This window comes from Epinephelus lanceolatus, chromosome 23 (genome assembly GCF_041903045.1).
Source record: "Epinephelus lanceolatus isolate andai-2023 chromosome 23, ASM4190304v1, whole genome shotgun sequence".
Classification (NCBI taxonomy): Eukaryota; Metazoa; Chordata; class Actinopteri; order Perciformes; family Serranidae; genus Epinephelus; species Epinephelus lanceolatus.
In genome coordinates this window covers 24978526-24993275 of record NC_135756.1, presented here as the reverse complement: position 1 = coordinate 24993275, position 14750 = coordinate 24978526, and the positions used below count along the sequence as shown (strand labels likewise).

General features: G+C 41.1%; 1 protein-coding gene across 3 annotated transcripts in view; it reads right to left on the bottom strand.

The window, feature by feature from the left end:
* Positions 1-14750, bottom strand: part of strip2 (striatin interacting protein 2) — a 44988-nt gene that overhangs the window by 13161 nt on the left and 17077 nt on the right. For 2 of the 3 annotated variants that reach the window (XM_033615209.2, XM_033615211.2), the window contains exons 4-11: positions 12704-12838; positions 12169-12289; positions 10175-10243; positions 9307-9413; positions 8910-9037; positions 7258-7446; positions 6546-6596; positions 969-1201 (exon numbers count right to left, since the gene is read on the bottom strand). In XM_033615209.2, coding sequence (XP_033471100.2) covers positions 969-1201; positions 6546-6596; positions 7258-7446; positions 8910-9037; positions 9307-9413; positions 10175-10243; positions 12169-12289; positions 12704-12838 — 1033 coding nt within the window. The remainder of the gene's footprint in view (positions 1-968; positions 1202-6545; positions 6597-7257; positions 7447-8909; positions 9038-9306; positions 9414-10174; positions 10244-12168; positions 12290-12703; positions 12839-14750) is intronic. The other variant, XM_033615210.2, reaches the window with a different exon arrangement.

Below are 14750 nucleotides of genomic sequence, written 5' to 3'. Positions count from 1 at the left end.
CTCTACTCTATAGTGGTCAAAATGGCAGGTGGCCAAGCAGCATTTAGAGGTTTTATTCAGTGGAACATGAGCTAAGTGCTTTTAAGCTAATAAAAAATCTGGCAAGGATCATTTTTAGCAGCTTCAGTAATAAGTATCAGTGTTATTTATCACAGAAAGGTCTCACTTAAGCTGTTTTTAATGCCATTTTGTGGGCAGGATCTGTGTTAACATCTCTAATCTGACTTGTAGGATTGTGTATGGATATAATAAGATTAATTATTCTGAAGCTAGGCTGTAATAGGGCACTTTAAAGCACTTTGAGAGGAGACATATGACTGCACTGTCCAAAGTCCACATACTTTTTACCAGTATTTTACAGTTACAGGGATATTTCACTCCCAAGATGACCATTTGTGTATCAATTACTCGACCTGTGTTGCACTGAACTTGAAAAGAAAACTTTGATTTTCTGGCATGCCTCCACGGTGAATGAACGTTTGGTGTTTTTAAAGGTTCATTCTGATTGACCAGAGCCTCATGTTAACATAAACTAACTGCTCGAGGCAACAGTAGACCAGCAGCTCCCGTGTTCAGCAAGGTAAAATTACTGTTTTTGTCAATGGCTTTGAAGAGCACAGGTAAGTTTCACAGCCGTCTCTTTGGGAAGCAATGAGCATACCGCTGGATAGGTGAGACTTGGATTATACTGCACGAGTTGTGTGAGGGTTTGTTAACAGAGGTTTTGATATAGTTTCGCTGCTGTTAAACGTGGACCCCTATGACTTCAATTCATCAAGAATTTTCTCAGTTTTGGGTTTCTTGTTCAACTATGGAGGCATGCAAGAAAAACAAAGTTTTCATCATGTATTCAACGTAATATGGGGTGAGTAACTGATATACAAATGGTTATTTGGGGGGTGAAGTGTCCCTTTAATGGGAATTTATTTCAGACTCCTATGTGCAGAAATTAAATCTGTGTCATTAACCTGACTTTAGGGGCCCAGGGAAGGCCCTTGGGGAAGTTGACCCTTTCTGTGGGGGGTCTGAGGGGAGGCGGCGGAGGCGGGGGCTGGATGATGACATCACGGTCCAAGGGATCCACCTCGCCCTCGATGCCGCTGTCCGTGTCCTCTGGGTCCTCCTCCTCATCCCGAGCGTCGTCATTCTTAAAGGGATCCCGCTCGTTGTATGTGTCCAAGCTGTCCTGTTTGACCAGGGGCTGGGACACAGACAGAGAACAGGTGGTCAACTGCACTGAGAGGACCTATTATGACCTATTAACACACACCAAGGAGTAAATTCCAGCTGTAAAACTGGAAAACTGTGGAATGACCCAAACCTTTACCTGGTAGCATGTATAATACTTCAACCCCTTAACAAGCAGACTCATGCTGTGCAAGCAAACATCATCCAGTATTTCCAAAAATACCAAATATGTCACAAAGTGTCGGGAAATGTGTATAAATTTCTGCACAAGACAGTATTGACTTTAAATATTTCATACACTGTAAACATCATAAAGCTTCAACTGGCACAAGTTGATACAGAATTTGTACTGTTATTATTATTATTATTATTATTAGCTTAAATTAAAGATTAAATTAAAGATTTCATTTTTAGTTACAGCCAGTACACTGGCGTCTATATCTAGTTTGCATTCTTCCCATTTATTTTGCAATGCATCACACAGCAGGACTTGATATCTCCTAACTGCACTGAAGTACACACACACAGTCGGCGACATTCAGACTGCAGCTACAGTTTATTGGAACAGATAAGATTTTATTCCCTCAGGCAGGCAACGGTGATGTGTTTTTAATGACAGTGCAAGCAGACAAAACACACTGAATATATTTTCATATATGGTTGGTTACAAATTAAATTTGTTGCAAAGCAGCTTTAGTGTGAACCGTGTTATGGGGACGATCTAGGTGAGTTTTGTGTGGGCAAATCATTACAAAAAGCTGCTTTCAGAGTTATTTCTGATCATTAGATGTTAGCAGCTTTATAAATTACAATCATTTCCTGTTCAGGGAATAAGTTAAAATTAATTATCAAAGTTTGCAGTGTGAATGTATCCTTAAGGATGATAACTCTGCATTATTTCGTTTTATAAGATGGGTGAACATTTTGGGAAATATTCTCTTTCTAGCAAAGAGTGACATGACAAAATAAATACCACTCACATTTAGAGTGCTGCAGGGATGACTGTTTCTTTATAGGCGGACATGAAAGTTAGCGTTGCTCTGGTTCCTTCAACAGAAAGCCAATGAGATTTTTCTATTGGATTTTGGATTATTGCAGAAAATAAGCTCTGTGGTTAAGAAATGTCTGATACTTACATTTTGTTCAGCACAAATAAACACCAATTCTATGCTTTTTTAAGCATAAATGCAATCATCAGGAGCAAAGAGCTAACATTAGGCTATAAACGAACTACATCACGGTCACATGACTTCAACATTACCGCCATAACGAGGCTGTAAAGGTGGTGTTTGGCGTCATGGTGTTCAATGTTACTGGTAACCTCTGTGGTCTCATGTAGCCACTTTAGCAACCACCTTTTTAAGACATGTACATGCTTTCAGTGGGGTAGTGTTATCAAAAATATGGATTTATCAATACATACCGATTCAGAAAATCTAAAACGATTTTAATACTCATTTTCCGCAGTATCCATACTATCAATACTACTTCCCTGCCTTCGCTCTCTTCTCAGTTTGATTTAGTTTAGTGATTTAGTGAACAAAAATGTACATACAAGTAATGATCTAGCAAGATAACGAAATATTTTGTTTTGTTTTTTACTTGCACTTTATAACATTCTGATGTGTGACAATCTCAGAAGCTTTTAAAGTGCGCACTTCGACAAGAAGAACATTGTTTTCAGTAACATAAAAAAGTTTTATTTTTAATTTTGACCATAGTCATTCTGCTGTTCTCTGCCACTAACCAAGAAAATAAAAGTTGTCTTTGTCATGTTCTATTTATCTTTTAATTCAGGTTTTAACTTGTATGCTCTAAATGTCAGTTTTCTCCCAGTATTGATCAGAATATCAATATTTTTCAAAGTATTGTATCGAAGTTTGAAATTTCAGTATCATGATAAGATTACCACAGACCTTATTTCAGGCATCTAACCAAAACCCGTACAAAAAACAAGGGAACCGGAAGTGCAAAGATGCTAACTCATCTCCAGGTTTTCAGGCTCATTTCTGCACCACTCTACTTGTCCGTTAAACATACATATATACCTGTATTATATGCAGCCAGGAGACGGTTAGCTTAGCTTAGCATCAACAGCTAGCCTGGCTCTGTCTTAAGGTAACCACAGCAACCACAAGCACCATTTCTGTTTAAACTTACCACATGTCTGCACTTCAAAAAATACAGGAAAAATAGCAAGCATGACCCAATAAAGCTAAGTCTTTATATTGAGCTCTTATCTACAAACAAACCCATTCAGTTCAAAACACTCATACACACACACACACACACACACACACGCAGATTGTCGCAGTTCAAACAAGTTCTCCGATGAATGACTGTGGCAATAGTGCAAGCATCAGGCATGAGTCAGCGTTTTGGCCATTAGTTGAGCTAGTGCAGTCGATGTATGGTGCGCCAGTGGTCGTACTAATGCTGGACTAAGTGAGGAGTATCGTGAGTGTATGGTGGGGAGGAGGGAGGGAGGAGGAGGTGACGCCGTGTTGTGAGCCATTCTCTATGGAGAAGCCATTCTCTGCTGTGTGGAGGGTAAAGCTACTGGAGTGGTTTTCTAATCAGGGTTAGGGGACAACCGCTTTCAATGACATCCATGTGAGAGAGAGGTCAACTGAAACCTAAATATGAGACCTACAGAGGAGAAAGTACGTTCATGACCATCTCAATTCACCTCCTCAATGAATGCATTTTAAGGACATTGACCCCTAGTCCAGAGTCTACAGTGCAAGGTGATTGTTGCGGCCAGACCTGGGAGCAATGTGATGAGATCTACAGGGGGGATGCTACTACAGTATGTCTGAAGTGACTGTACAGGACGGTGGATAGTGACCGCTCCAGCGCCAATGATAACAGCCAGCAAGTCAGCCCTGTCTCTCAAACCCCGCCCCCTCCCCCCTGTACTGAGCAGGCCACAGTGGAGGAGGAGGAGGAGGAGGAGGAAGAAATAGGGTAGAGTAGAAGAGAGGGACAGTATGAGGTATTAGCAGATAATGAGGAGGGAGATGGAGATGAAAATGGTGGAGTAAGCATGGAGAGGATGGAGAAGAGGAGAGTGGGAGGACAAGGAGGGAGGAAGATGAGGAGCAGAAGGATAAAAGCAAGAAAAAGAATAAGAGGAAAACATTAAGAAGAACCGAGGGCATAAGGAGGATGGAAATAGGATTTTTTTGAAGTGTCAAGGGCAGTGGAGGATATAGGCATGTATGGATGGGGAATTTAAAAGATAAGCATGAAAGGGGGGTAAGCAGAACTAAAGGGAAGAGAAAAACAGACGAGACAAAAGGAAGAGTGAGAAAAACAAAATGAAAGAAAACATGCAGGTAGTGACAGTTATATTATGTGAACAGTATGACATTTTGGGAAAAGCAGTTATTCACTTTTTTCTCGAGAGACTTAGACAAGGAGATCGATACCAATCTCACGTCTTTACGCTAAAGTAGATTTAAGCCTGCTGACACCGTGATGTTGCTAGGCAACCAGACTTAGGAAGCCAAGAAGCCTCTAAAACTGTTATTAAACTTTTTTGTGCAGATTAAACAAACAAGATAGCACTTGCTTATAAGTGAGCTTTAGAGGTGCTAGTTGGCACTTCTTTTTTTTTTTTTACCTTTGGACAAGGCCAGGAAAGCTGTTTCCCCCTGTTTTTAGTCTTTTTGCTGGGCTAAGCTAAGCGGCTTCTTACTGTAGCCTTGTATTTAGCATTCAGACACAAAAGCAGTATCTACATTCTCATCTAACTCTCTGCAAAACAGCACACGATACCCTTTCCCCACCACAATTAGTACGTATATGCATCAGCTTTTTTTAAAAGCTGAAACCCCTGCTAAAAACACCCTAAAACTTCAGCTAAAAGCCGAGTCCCAACTAAATGCCATTTTGTCCCTTTCACTAGCCCAGTGTGGCTACACATTTTGACAAATAAAGGCCTGTCTCAATAAGACACCTGGTCTGGTTGCCAAGCAGTTAATTTTTTTAATCTAAGTTCTTCTGATGTTTAAAGCAGGTTGTTGGCTACCTCTAATTATGTGTCCATTCCTCAATTACCCTGTAAGTTATTCCTATTCCTTTAGTTCGTTAGCGTCCTCAGATCAAAAGAATCAAAAGGGTTTTTCATAAAAACATTATCCAAGTTGTGAGTGTTGCTTCAACAGGATAAAGTGGTGTTGTGTCGTTGTGCCAGGTGCCGTAATCCTTGGGTGTCGTAACTCTCTCTGATGCTCTGTCTGCTGGAGCTAGATCAAATGAATGATTCATAATTGATATATTATCTGAAGCCTAATTTTTATACAAGTAATATTCATACTGGTTTAAATTAACAATTTGATTGTATTTTCCAGTCTTTGTTGGGCAACATTGTGGTGTGAAATGAAATTAAAGGCCTGTCAAATATATAGGCCTGTTGATTTCAGGATTTAAGCAAATAATAGTCCAGGTTATTAATTGAAATTTTGCGGGTAGGCGATAGATTCCTTATCCATTTCCGAGTATGTCTTTCTGGGTTTTTTTTTTTTCTGGTGTCTAACGTTTGAAGAAAACAGATGTAGTATACAGTAGAAAGCAGCATGGAGGCCAATGACAATGTTACAGTGGTTACTTCTTTTTTTCTCTCTTTCATCTTCAGTGCAAACTAATTTGGAAAGATGTTTGAGTGCTTCTTGGACAGAGACGGATGGAATTTGCAACTTAGATATGACAAAGAGTCATAAGAAGTACCCGATGATCGCGCTGGAAAAGACGCGAAAATTGACGTATCTACCTGGATGTCATGTTTCTATTGCTGTGGATTGGAGCTGGAGCTGATAAATACTGGTGACTACTGCAGAGTCAAATGTCCTGGGTATTAATGCTGACTGTAACTTTTCCCACTACAGACAAAAGCCAGATGTTAGTGGGTTTTTTGTCCAGTGGGAACAGGACTTCTGTGCATTACCCAAAAGTCTAACTGTATTGGAAATGAGACTGAGAGTAGGACTGCACCAAAACCACTTGGAGTAATACATTTCTTCTTTTCCAAAACACTATAGAATTTGTCCAGTAGTTTGAATTGTGTAGACAACATGCTTAATATTCTGAGTAATTCAATTTTGTCACTCTTTTTTCAGTGAGTGAAAAGGATAATATTTCTGATGTGTTAGTGTGTTTTTTGGTGCATCCTGATGTGATTGCCTAAGGTTTAATGACAAGAGAAGAGGAGCAAAGAGAAGACAAAGAAAGAGGAAGGAGGGCAGGAAGAAAAGAAAGTAAAGAAGGTTGTGGGAATGTGGAAGAGGGGTGCAAAAAGTCCAGCTCAATGCAGAGAGAAAATGCAGAAGGAAAAGAGGGAATTTGTGGGTAAAGACCTGCTTCTTGGGAAAGGGACTGTCTCCTTCCAAGCTATCAACAAAGGCACTCTGTGGGAACACAAGGAAGAGGGGCAATGAGAAACCAGAGGGCAATTAGAGAGAGAGAGAGAGAGAGAGAGAGAGAGAGTGCCAGTCAAAGCTCTACGAAAAACAAAGCTGTCCCAGCACCAAGATCATCTCTGGCATCGCTGACTTACAACAGAGAACCAGTGATGTTGGCACTGCAGAACTTTTGGAAAACCTGACCCAGCAAAGAGTTAGAGGGCGGGTTACAGAAGGAAGTTACTTTACTAGAAACAGATGAAGCTGTTTGATAATAAAAAGGCAAATAATGGAAAAATTAGTCTGAGGTAGCATTTACAATGCCGTGTTAGTGATACAGCTCAGTTATACTGTAGGGTTAGAGGTACCACACACACTTGTGCCTTCTATAACACTGTCTAACATATGGTTTTAGCTACAAACACACTGAGAAGACTCTAGATCCTTCTTGTTTTGGATGAGTGTTTCAATGAATGCATATTAAAATGTTGCATTTATGCCCCCTTGTCTGGTTGTGTTGAACTTAAATGAGTAACTGTATTTGAAGTGTCACGTGTGTGTGTGCAATCAGATAAGGAGTACAATATAATGTGTGACTGTACAATAATAACACACTACTGATAAGGTCTGAATGTGCGTGGTGGGCGTGCACGTGTGGGGTCTGTACCCTGCGGCTGCGGCGACCTCTCTTCTGCTGCTGCTGCTGTTCGATGAGCTCCATGGCAGAGGCCGGGGGCGAGGCTGCTCTCATGGCCCTGACCACCTTGATGCTGTCCTCCGGCAGCGGGGGCAGGTTCAGACGCTCCCTGCCTCGCACCTTCATCTCCTGGAGCTCCTCGAAACCGCCCAAGGTGAACTGGAAGATAAGGACGGAGGCAGAAACACAGTGATTCACAGGTTTCTGTGCAGTGAATCAATGTCTGGAGAGTCAGGAGGAACAGAACGCAGGTGGATGTATCGTCACCAGCCTACAAGTTATTATATAAAGGACATTTAAAATATTATATGGATGGGTGATCTAATCCAATGGGTTCATACCTGACGGCTGTGCATTTTGCGGCTACCAGCTACGCTCAGGTCTAACTGCTCTTTTCACAGTGAAAAAAATTCCAGATTTCGTGTACTTCCACATTTTTGTATGTCCAGAAGTGGATTGAGAGAGAGAGCTGCCCCTCACTCTTTCCCTGTTCTTTAAAACTCTGATCAAACTCTAAAGCTAAGCAGTGTTGATCAAATATAGACCAAGATTCTGTCTCTGTATTGCCATTTTTTTTAAAATGCCTTCAGAAACTGTTTAGCTGTAGTACAAGATATTGTTTCAGACAGGCACTTGCATTTTGTCACTTGTGTCGAACAGTGTTTTATGGTACTTATTGGTTTCTACCTCTTAAGCAAAAGCGAAAGCTGGTCATGTAGCACCGATTTTAAAAGCATTTGCGTCTTCCTCCTACGTAGACAGCCGAGTTGTATGAAAAGATCATTTTTCCAGTAGTTAAATATTTCTTTTAATATACAATATTATACACTGCTATCTATCAGAAGCAAGTTTTAAGTTATTTTCATAACTTCCAAAGAGATTTATGTGCATGATGTATCATTAGCCCTTTTTAGATAGGAATTGTGCAAATTTGCAGGAAAGCCCAATCAGTCTTTTTTCAGCATTGGCAGTATAAAAACAAAATCACGGAGTGCGGCAAAATGCCGCCTACCTAATTTTGTTCATACAGAATGCGCCTGTTTCGGAGCAATGGGGGGCGTGAGTAAGAAACAAAACGTGTAGCTCAGCGTGTGATGTAAACAGTGACGTGGGAGGGAAGTGGCGGCTGGTCAGTCCTTCCACGATTCTCTCGTAAGTCAGCCCATCCTTCACCGTCCCCGTCATCTGACGGTTAATGGCCTCTTTGTTTGCGAGGGCAAGGAGGGCGCACAATTCCTTGTCTCCCCAGTTGCTCATCTTTACAGTGTCTGTCAGGTTTGCTTTTCCCTCTTGCTACTAGCTGCTTGCTAATTCCTGCTATCAGCTGTTTCCTGTTTATCCACCGCCAGTGGCTCGCACGTGCGGTTTCATCAACAGCTCCTCCCACAAGTCTTCAACAGCCCCTCCTGTGGCGGAAGGCCGCCTCCGTCTGTTTAAACTCAAAGGGTTCCACCAATATGACTACCCTACGAGGCGGAAAATTGGGCACCTTGGATCAACTTGCCAATGCGGCTCTGTGTGTCTAAACGCTCGCAGCTTGCCGGCAAAACGGCCCAACATTCACGGAAAATCTGGCAGTGTAAAAGGGGCTTATGTTTTAAGGGTTATAATGAGCTACTAACCAGTATTGTCTTCCAGAGCAAAAGCAGTACTTTCTTCATGGGGAAATGCGGGGCGTTCATGCTGCAGAACTTGGTCACCATGGTGAAAAGGAGCAGGGCAAAGGGCTCTCCATTGTACAAAGGTGAACCTGAGGGGGTCAAAGGTCAAAGTCAGTGTTTCTGAATTGGATACATGGATATAATAAAGCGCCTGTTACTCTCCTGTGTTTTCAAGATACTGAACGATGGCCATGAAGCAGCAATTTTTTTAGATCAAAGAAACAGATCTCAATAAAAGTATACAACCGCTGCAACAATCATATTTCAGCAAAGTGCCCTGTATTTGTTCTACACACACGCACACGCACACGCACACACACACACACACACACACACACATGCACACATACACACACACCTAGCTCATTCTTGAAGGTTTCTCTTGCTGCTATCCACTCAGGTCTGTCGTCCTCTGTTTGGACTCTAATGGTCTCCACCATCAGATACATGATGCTCAGTAGCACTCTGCAAGGAAAAGACACACACAATTCTCAGCTTCATCGTGTGTGTGTGTGTGTGTGTGTTTAACCAGTGACTAAAACAATAATAATAGGTCTTAAAGGTCCACAAGTAAGAGAGACAATAATACAATGGAGGAAATGATGAGTAACAATGAGAGAGAAGTCCAAGAGGCAGAGAAGGACTGCAGGCAATCTGCTTGTGCATATGAGTCTGAGAGGAAGTGATTTGTACTCTCTGCCAGGACAATGCACCACCCATTCACAATTACCTGATGTAAGTCAGGCGGTGTTTTATGCATTAAACGCTTTGTTCGCTCGACAAAAGCCTCTTGGTTCAAAATAACTGTAATGGTTTTCAATTTTGTAACAGCAATTAGGAGCAAATCTACTCCTCTAGCCTGTAATTATTTACAAGTGTTCAACTGGGGAATGCACAGATGGAGCGCCGTGTGTGTGTGTGAACATATTTGTGTGTGTGCAGAGGGGTGTTTTGCTCAAAAATCAATTCCATTAAGCAGACGCAGAGATGAATGTGAGGGAAAGGGTAACAGACTATAATTAAATGTTGCAGATTAGGTGTGTGTATGTGTGTAAACATGGCCAGACGACAGGAGGGTAAGTGTGAGAGATATTGAGGTGAATTCTGAGAGGAAGTGCAGGACAGGAGGTATAAATGTTTTTGTTTTTGTACTTATTGGCTTTACTTCTTATATGAGGTGAGAGGAATGTGCAGCAGGCTGTGAGTCATGTGGTTATATGGCTTACCTGAGCTCTGTGCTGTCTGCAAGAGAGATGGCCGGCTTCCTCACTGCACTGCTGCACGCCTGGTTGTTACTGCAGACACAAATACACAAGTAAATAACTGCTTCGTTTTAGTGGTTTATTGGGAAAAGAAGAGCCAAGCCTGTGCATACACACTGTTAATGACCAAAACATACCAAGGACATAATGATCTAGAGTTTTTAAATACACACAACCAGACTGTCATTTTTAATGCGGTGCCTTTTTTTGCTTTTTGCAAAACCAGAGCCATGTGTGCGTTTGCCTGATTGGCTTGCTAACACTGCTTTGCCATGCAGTGTGTTGATAAGCCACAATCCGCCACGATGCCTCAGAGCAGCTTATATAACAACAAAGAAGCACTGGATCCCAACTGAGGCTGACACCAGCAGCAACAAAAGCAGACTTGAAGGAGCCGCTGTCACACAGTGTCCTCAATGAAGGGTTTGAAGCACGGATCACAGACGGTGTGTTTACTGTATTCCAGCATTTCAGTCTCTCCCTCTCTATCTTAGTGCCTTTCCATCCTCACAAACCTTGACAGGGAAGAAGTGGATGTGCATGAGAGAACTTTGATCTCGTAAGTGAGAAAGAAAACACTGACTCTTTCAGGGCTCCAAACTATGACCTTTCAGTAACATGACAACCATCAGGCCATGAGACACATTTCAGAATAAAGATTTCCTTCATCTGGGAAAAATAATGTCACTTTTACCCTGTATTACAGCCCCCTCCCTTCCTTTATTGCTGCAGGCCTTTGCTGAAGGGGGAAATACATTCTAAAAAGATATGAACTGCTTTGCACTTCTCTGAAGGACAAGGTCTGCCCTGTCTGTATCTTATGTGCCTTTCTTTTACCCTCCATTGTAAATACATGAGCATCATGTAGTCTTATCAAGCAAAACCATGGTGAAATATACATTGCAGCATTATTGTTTGTATCAAACATAGACTGTATATAAAGATGGACGACATGACAGCTCCCAAAAAGTGAAGCCAAAACATCTCATTTGCTCCCAAGTGGCTGGTTGCAGTATAGATAATAAACCATGCCCCCTCCACGTTAGCAAAGATCAAAGTACACATTTTTTGCAAAGATGGTTTCTGTCATTTTAGGAAGTGCTGTGTAACGGGTAAAAATATCTGTATAAATTACCGGGTATGGGCATGGGTAAAAATTAACTACATGCAGGCAGGCAGCTGGTGAGTAAAAAAAAAATGAAAAAGATGTAGTATATGTGTAATATTTCAACATCTAAATCACTATTATCAAGCTTCAATTCCTTTTATTTTGAAAGTCAGTGATAAAAGTTGAACCTTTGACTCCGTCATCACATTCGTCACCAACGTGGAGGACTGCAGTGATTCAACTTCGCAGCCTGAGGATGAGGTGGCAGTCTACTTTGAGTTCAAGACACCCAAATAGTTAGAGATATTGAGGTTTAATGGAGGTGGAAGGAGCACGCTAAAATGTTTCCTAACCTGGCAGCGATTGCGCCAAATGTTTTCGCCATCTTGGCATCGAGGGCAGCCAGTGAAAGAGACTTTTCCTTTGCTGGATTTTTATTTCAAGAACAGAGAACCCAGCTTAATGTGAGTGACTGTAGTCTGGGTATGTTTAATCATGGGTGTAGGTCGAGTCACGGGACTTAAACTAACGGGTGCGGGCAGATGCAGCTTTGACATAGACATAATGAGGGTTAACAGGTCGGTTCTGGTACTGAGCTTTACAGGTTTCGGCAGGTGTGGCTTTTCAAAAATGGACCCATGCAGGACTCCTGAGATGGCAGCATAAGATATTTTGGCTTCATGTTTGTTCAGTGGAAGAAAGAGGAGATGCACTGTCCATCTTTTTTTAACAGTCACTGGTATCAAAGAAGAGGTGGTTATGATGGCCATTTCATTCTACCTATTAAAGTAGTGAAGAAAAGTTCTCAGTGACTCATATGTCCCCAGGATATTCGGCATGTCGTACTCACTCTATCTCCATGCTAAGCAGCTCCAGCAGTGCCGTGAAGATGCCCATGTCGTAGAGCAGAAAGACATTGTGTCTGGACCAGTGGAGCACATCCACCTCTGTGTCACACTCATCAAACACTCCTGGAGAAAAAAGGTGTGAGGGGGAAACAGAACACAATAAGTGTGTTATATTAGTTTGGTTGTTATATTTCATGTTTCCAATTTGTTCGTACTTGCTTCTGGGTTTTTCAGGGGATTTACCAACCGAATGCTTTTAAATAACATACACAAAATATGTGTTAGATGCTGTATAAATCATACTTTATACTATATGTGAAGTTCTGAGGAGCAAGGACCGTCTATTATCATGTGCAGAGCAACCATACAGGCTTTTTAAACAAGGCTGTATTTAATATGGATAACTTTGAAAAGCTTGAAAAGCTTAAAGTAAAAAGTTAAAGGAGAAGCAACAGTAAAGATGTACTTTTCCTACACTTTCAAGACAAAATATTTGCTGCAGCCTAATGCTGGTGGTATTGTACTGGGCCTACGCACCCTGCGCCAAGTAGAGGATGGCCCTGGCCACCTTTAGCCTCTTGTCTCTGTCCGTCACCTCCAGCGCATCCAGCAGCCTCATCACATACGTCCTCTGCTCCTCCACTGTCAGCTCGATCCACCTCCTGCCTCGAGCTGCAGGAAGGACACGACAACACAGCGGGCAAGGTTATTTTCAGAAGCACTTTTTTTTCAGTATCTTTTTCCTCTGCCTTAGACATTTCAGTGTAGGCTACAATAATATGTCTCCAAAGTGTGTATTCTTTTGGCATTTTTCTTTCATTAAAAAGCGAGAGAGTAGAGACAGATAGGGAAGAACTCGTGCAGTATGATCCAAGTCTTATTTATCCAGTTCAGTACATCCAAGACAGACAGCCCTTTCCAAAGGGGAACTGTACTTAAAATGAAAATTACCTATGCTGTCTTCAAAGCCAGACTCCACTGATGAAAAAAGTATTTTTACCTTCCTGAACATGAAGATTGCTGACCTACCACTGCCTTGATTAGATAGTTTAATGGTGTCATTGTATGACTTTCCTGAATCCGAACTAACTCTTAAAAAGCAAAGTCCCAAGCACAAGGGAGGTTTATTTATGAAGTACTGAGCTCTAACAGTAGCAATAAAATGTTACAGCAATTTTTACCTCCTCAAACTAGCAAACATTAGACATTATTTAACTGGTCATACCAGACTAAGTAAGACTGTGACAGCAAAACCTCTGTGTGTATGGAAATGATCGTTGAATTCAGCTTTTCATTTGTAAAAGGAAGAATGTGCTATAGCTTTCTAAAGGTTAGCATAGTCCCGCCCCTGGACGTTCTCATTTTGGGATTTAACCCAGGCTCCAAGGAAGTGCACCGGGCCTTGAAGACAATTTTCATAGTGGCCAAACAGTGCAATTTCCAGGGTATGTCACAAAAATATGTTTTCTCATAGACTTACATAGGGAAAAATACATCTATAAATCAGTGGATACATTTTTTTATCACAATCCCTGCGAAATGACTCGTTCAACTATCAAGATTTAATCCATTTGGTCCGATAATATTTGGAAAGTCTAAAAGAGCTGCAAGATTAAATTATTCTATTCCTTATTGAAGTTAAGGGAGTGCTAAAGTGGAAGTCAGCCGGCTCGGGCGCGCTCATGTTCAGCAGCCTTTAAGTCTATACTTTTTTGGCTTCATGCACCACTGAGCAACTTTCATAGGAATGTACAGGGTCCACAATCTATGATTTATCCTAGATTTTTGTAGTGTATGGTGTATGTAGTGTATGTATGACAATATGACAACAAACAAAACATAAAATTCAGTAATTACAGCCAGTTTGCCCACTTGTAAATTTTCTCTTTTTTATCAGTTACTTCCCATCGGTCACCTCTTACTCTTAATCATCTAATTATCATAGTTATTAGCTAGCTGTAGTTACTCTTTGGGTTTCTTTAGTTATCAAACTCATTAGCTTACTGTTGTTACTTAGTGTACTCTTTAGTTTACTGTAGTTAAACCTGTTAGCCTACTATAGCTACTGTACTTGTTAGCTTGCTTCCATTACCATACTTGTTAGCTTACTGTATTCAGTGTACTCGTTAGCTTACTATAGTTATCAAACTTGTTAGCTTACTGTAGTTATCATACTAGTTTGTTTACTGTAGTTATCATCCTTGTTAGCCTACTATAGCTGCTGTAACGTTGTTAGCTTGTTGTCGTTATCATACTCGTTAGTTTATTGTGGTCATCATATTTGTTACCTTACTGCAGTTATAGTACTCGTTAGCTTACCGCAGTCATCTTATCTGTTAGCCTACTGTCGTTATCATACATTGGCTTACTGTAGTTATAGTATCCGTTAGCTTACCATAGTCATCTTACTTGTTAGCCTACTATAGTTATCATACTCATTAGTTTACTGGAGTTATAGTACTTGTTAGCTTACCATAGTCATCTTACTCCTTAGCCTATTGTAGTTATCATACTCGTTAGCTTACAGTTATAGTACTCGTTAGCTTACCTCAGTTGTCTTAATAGTAAGCCTATTGTAATTATC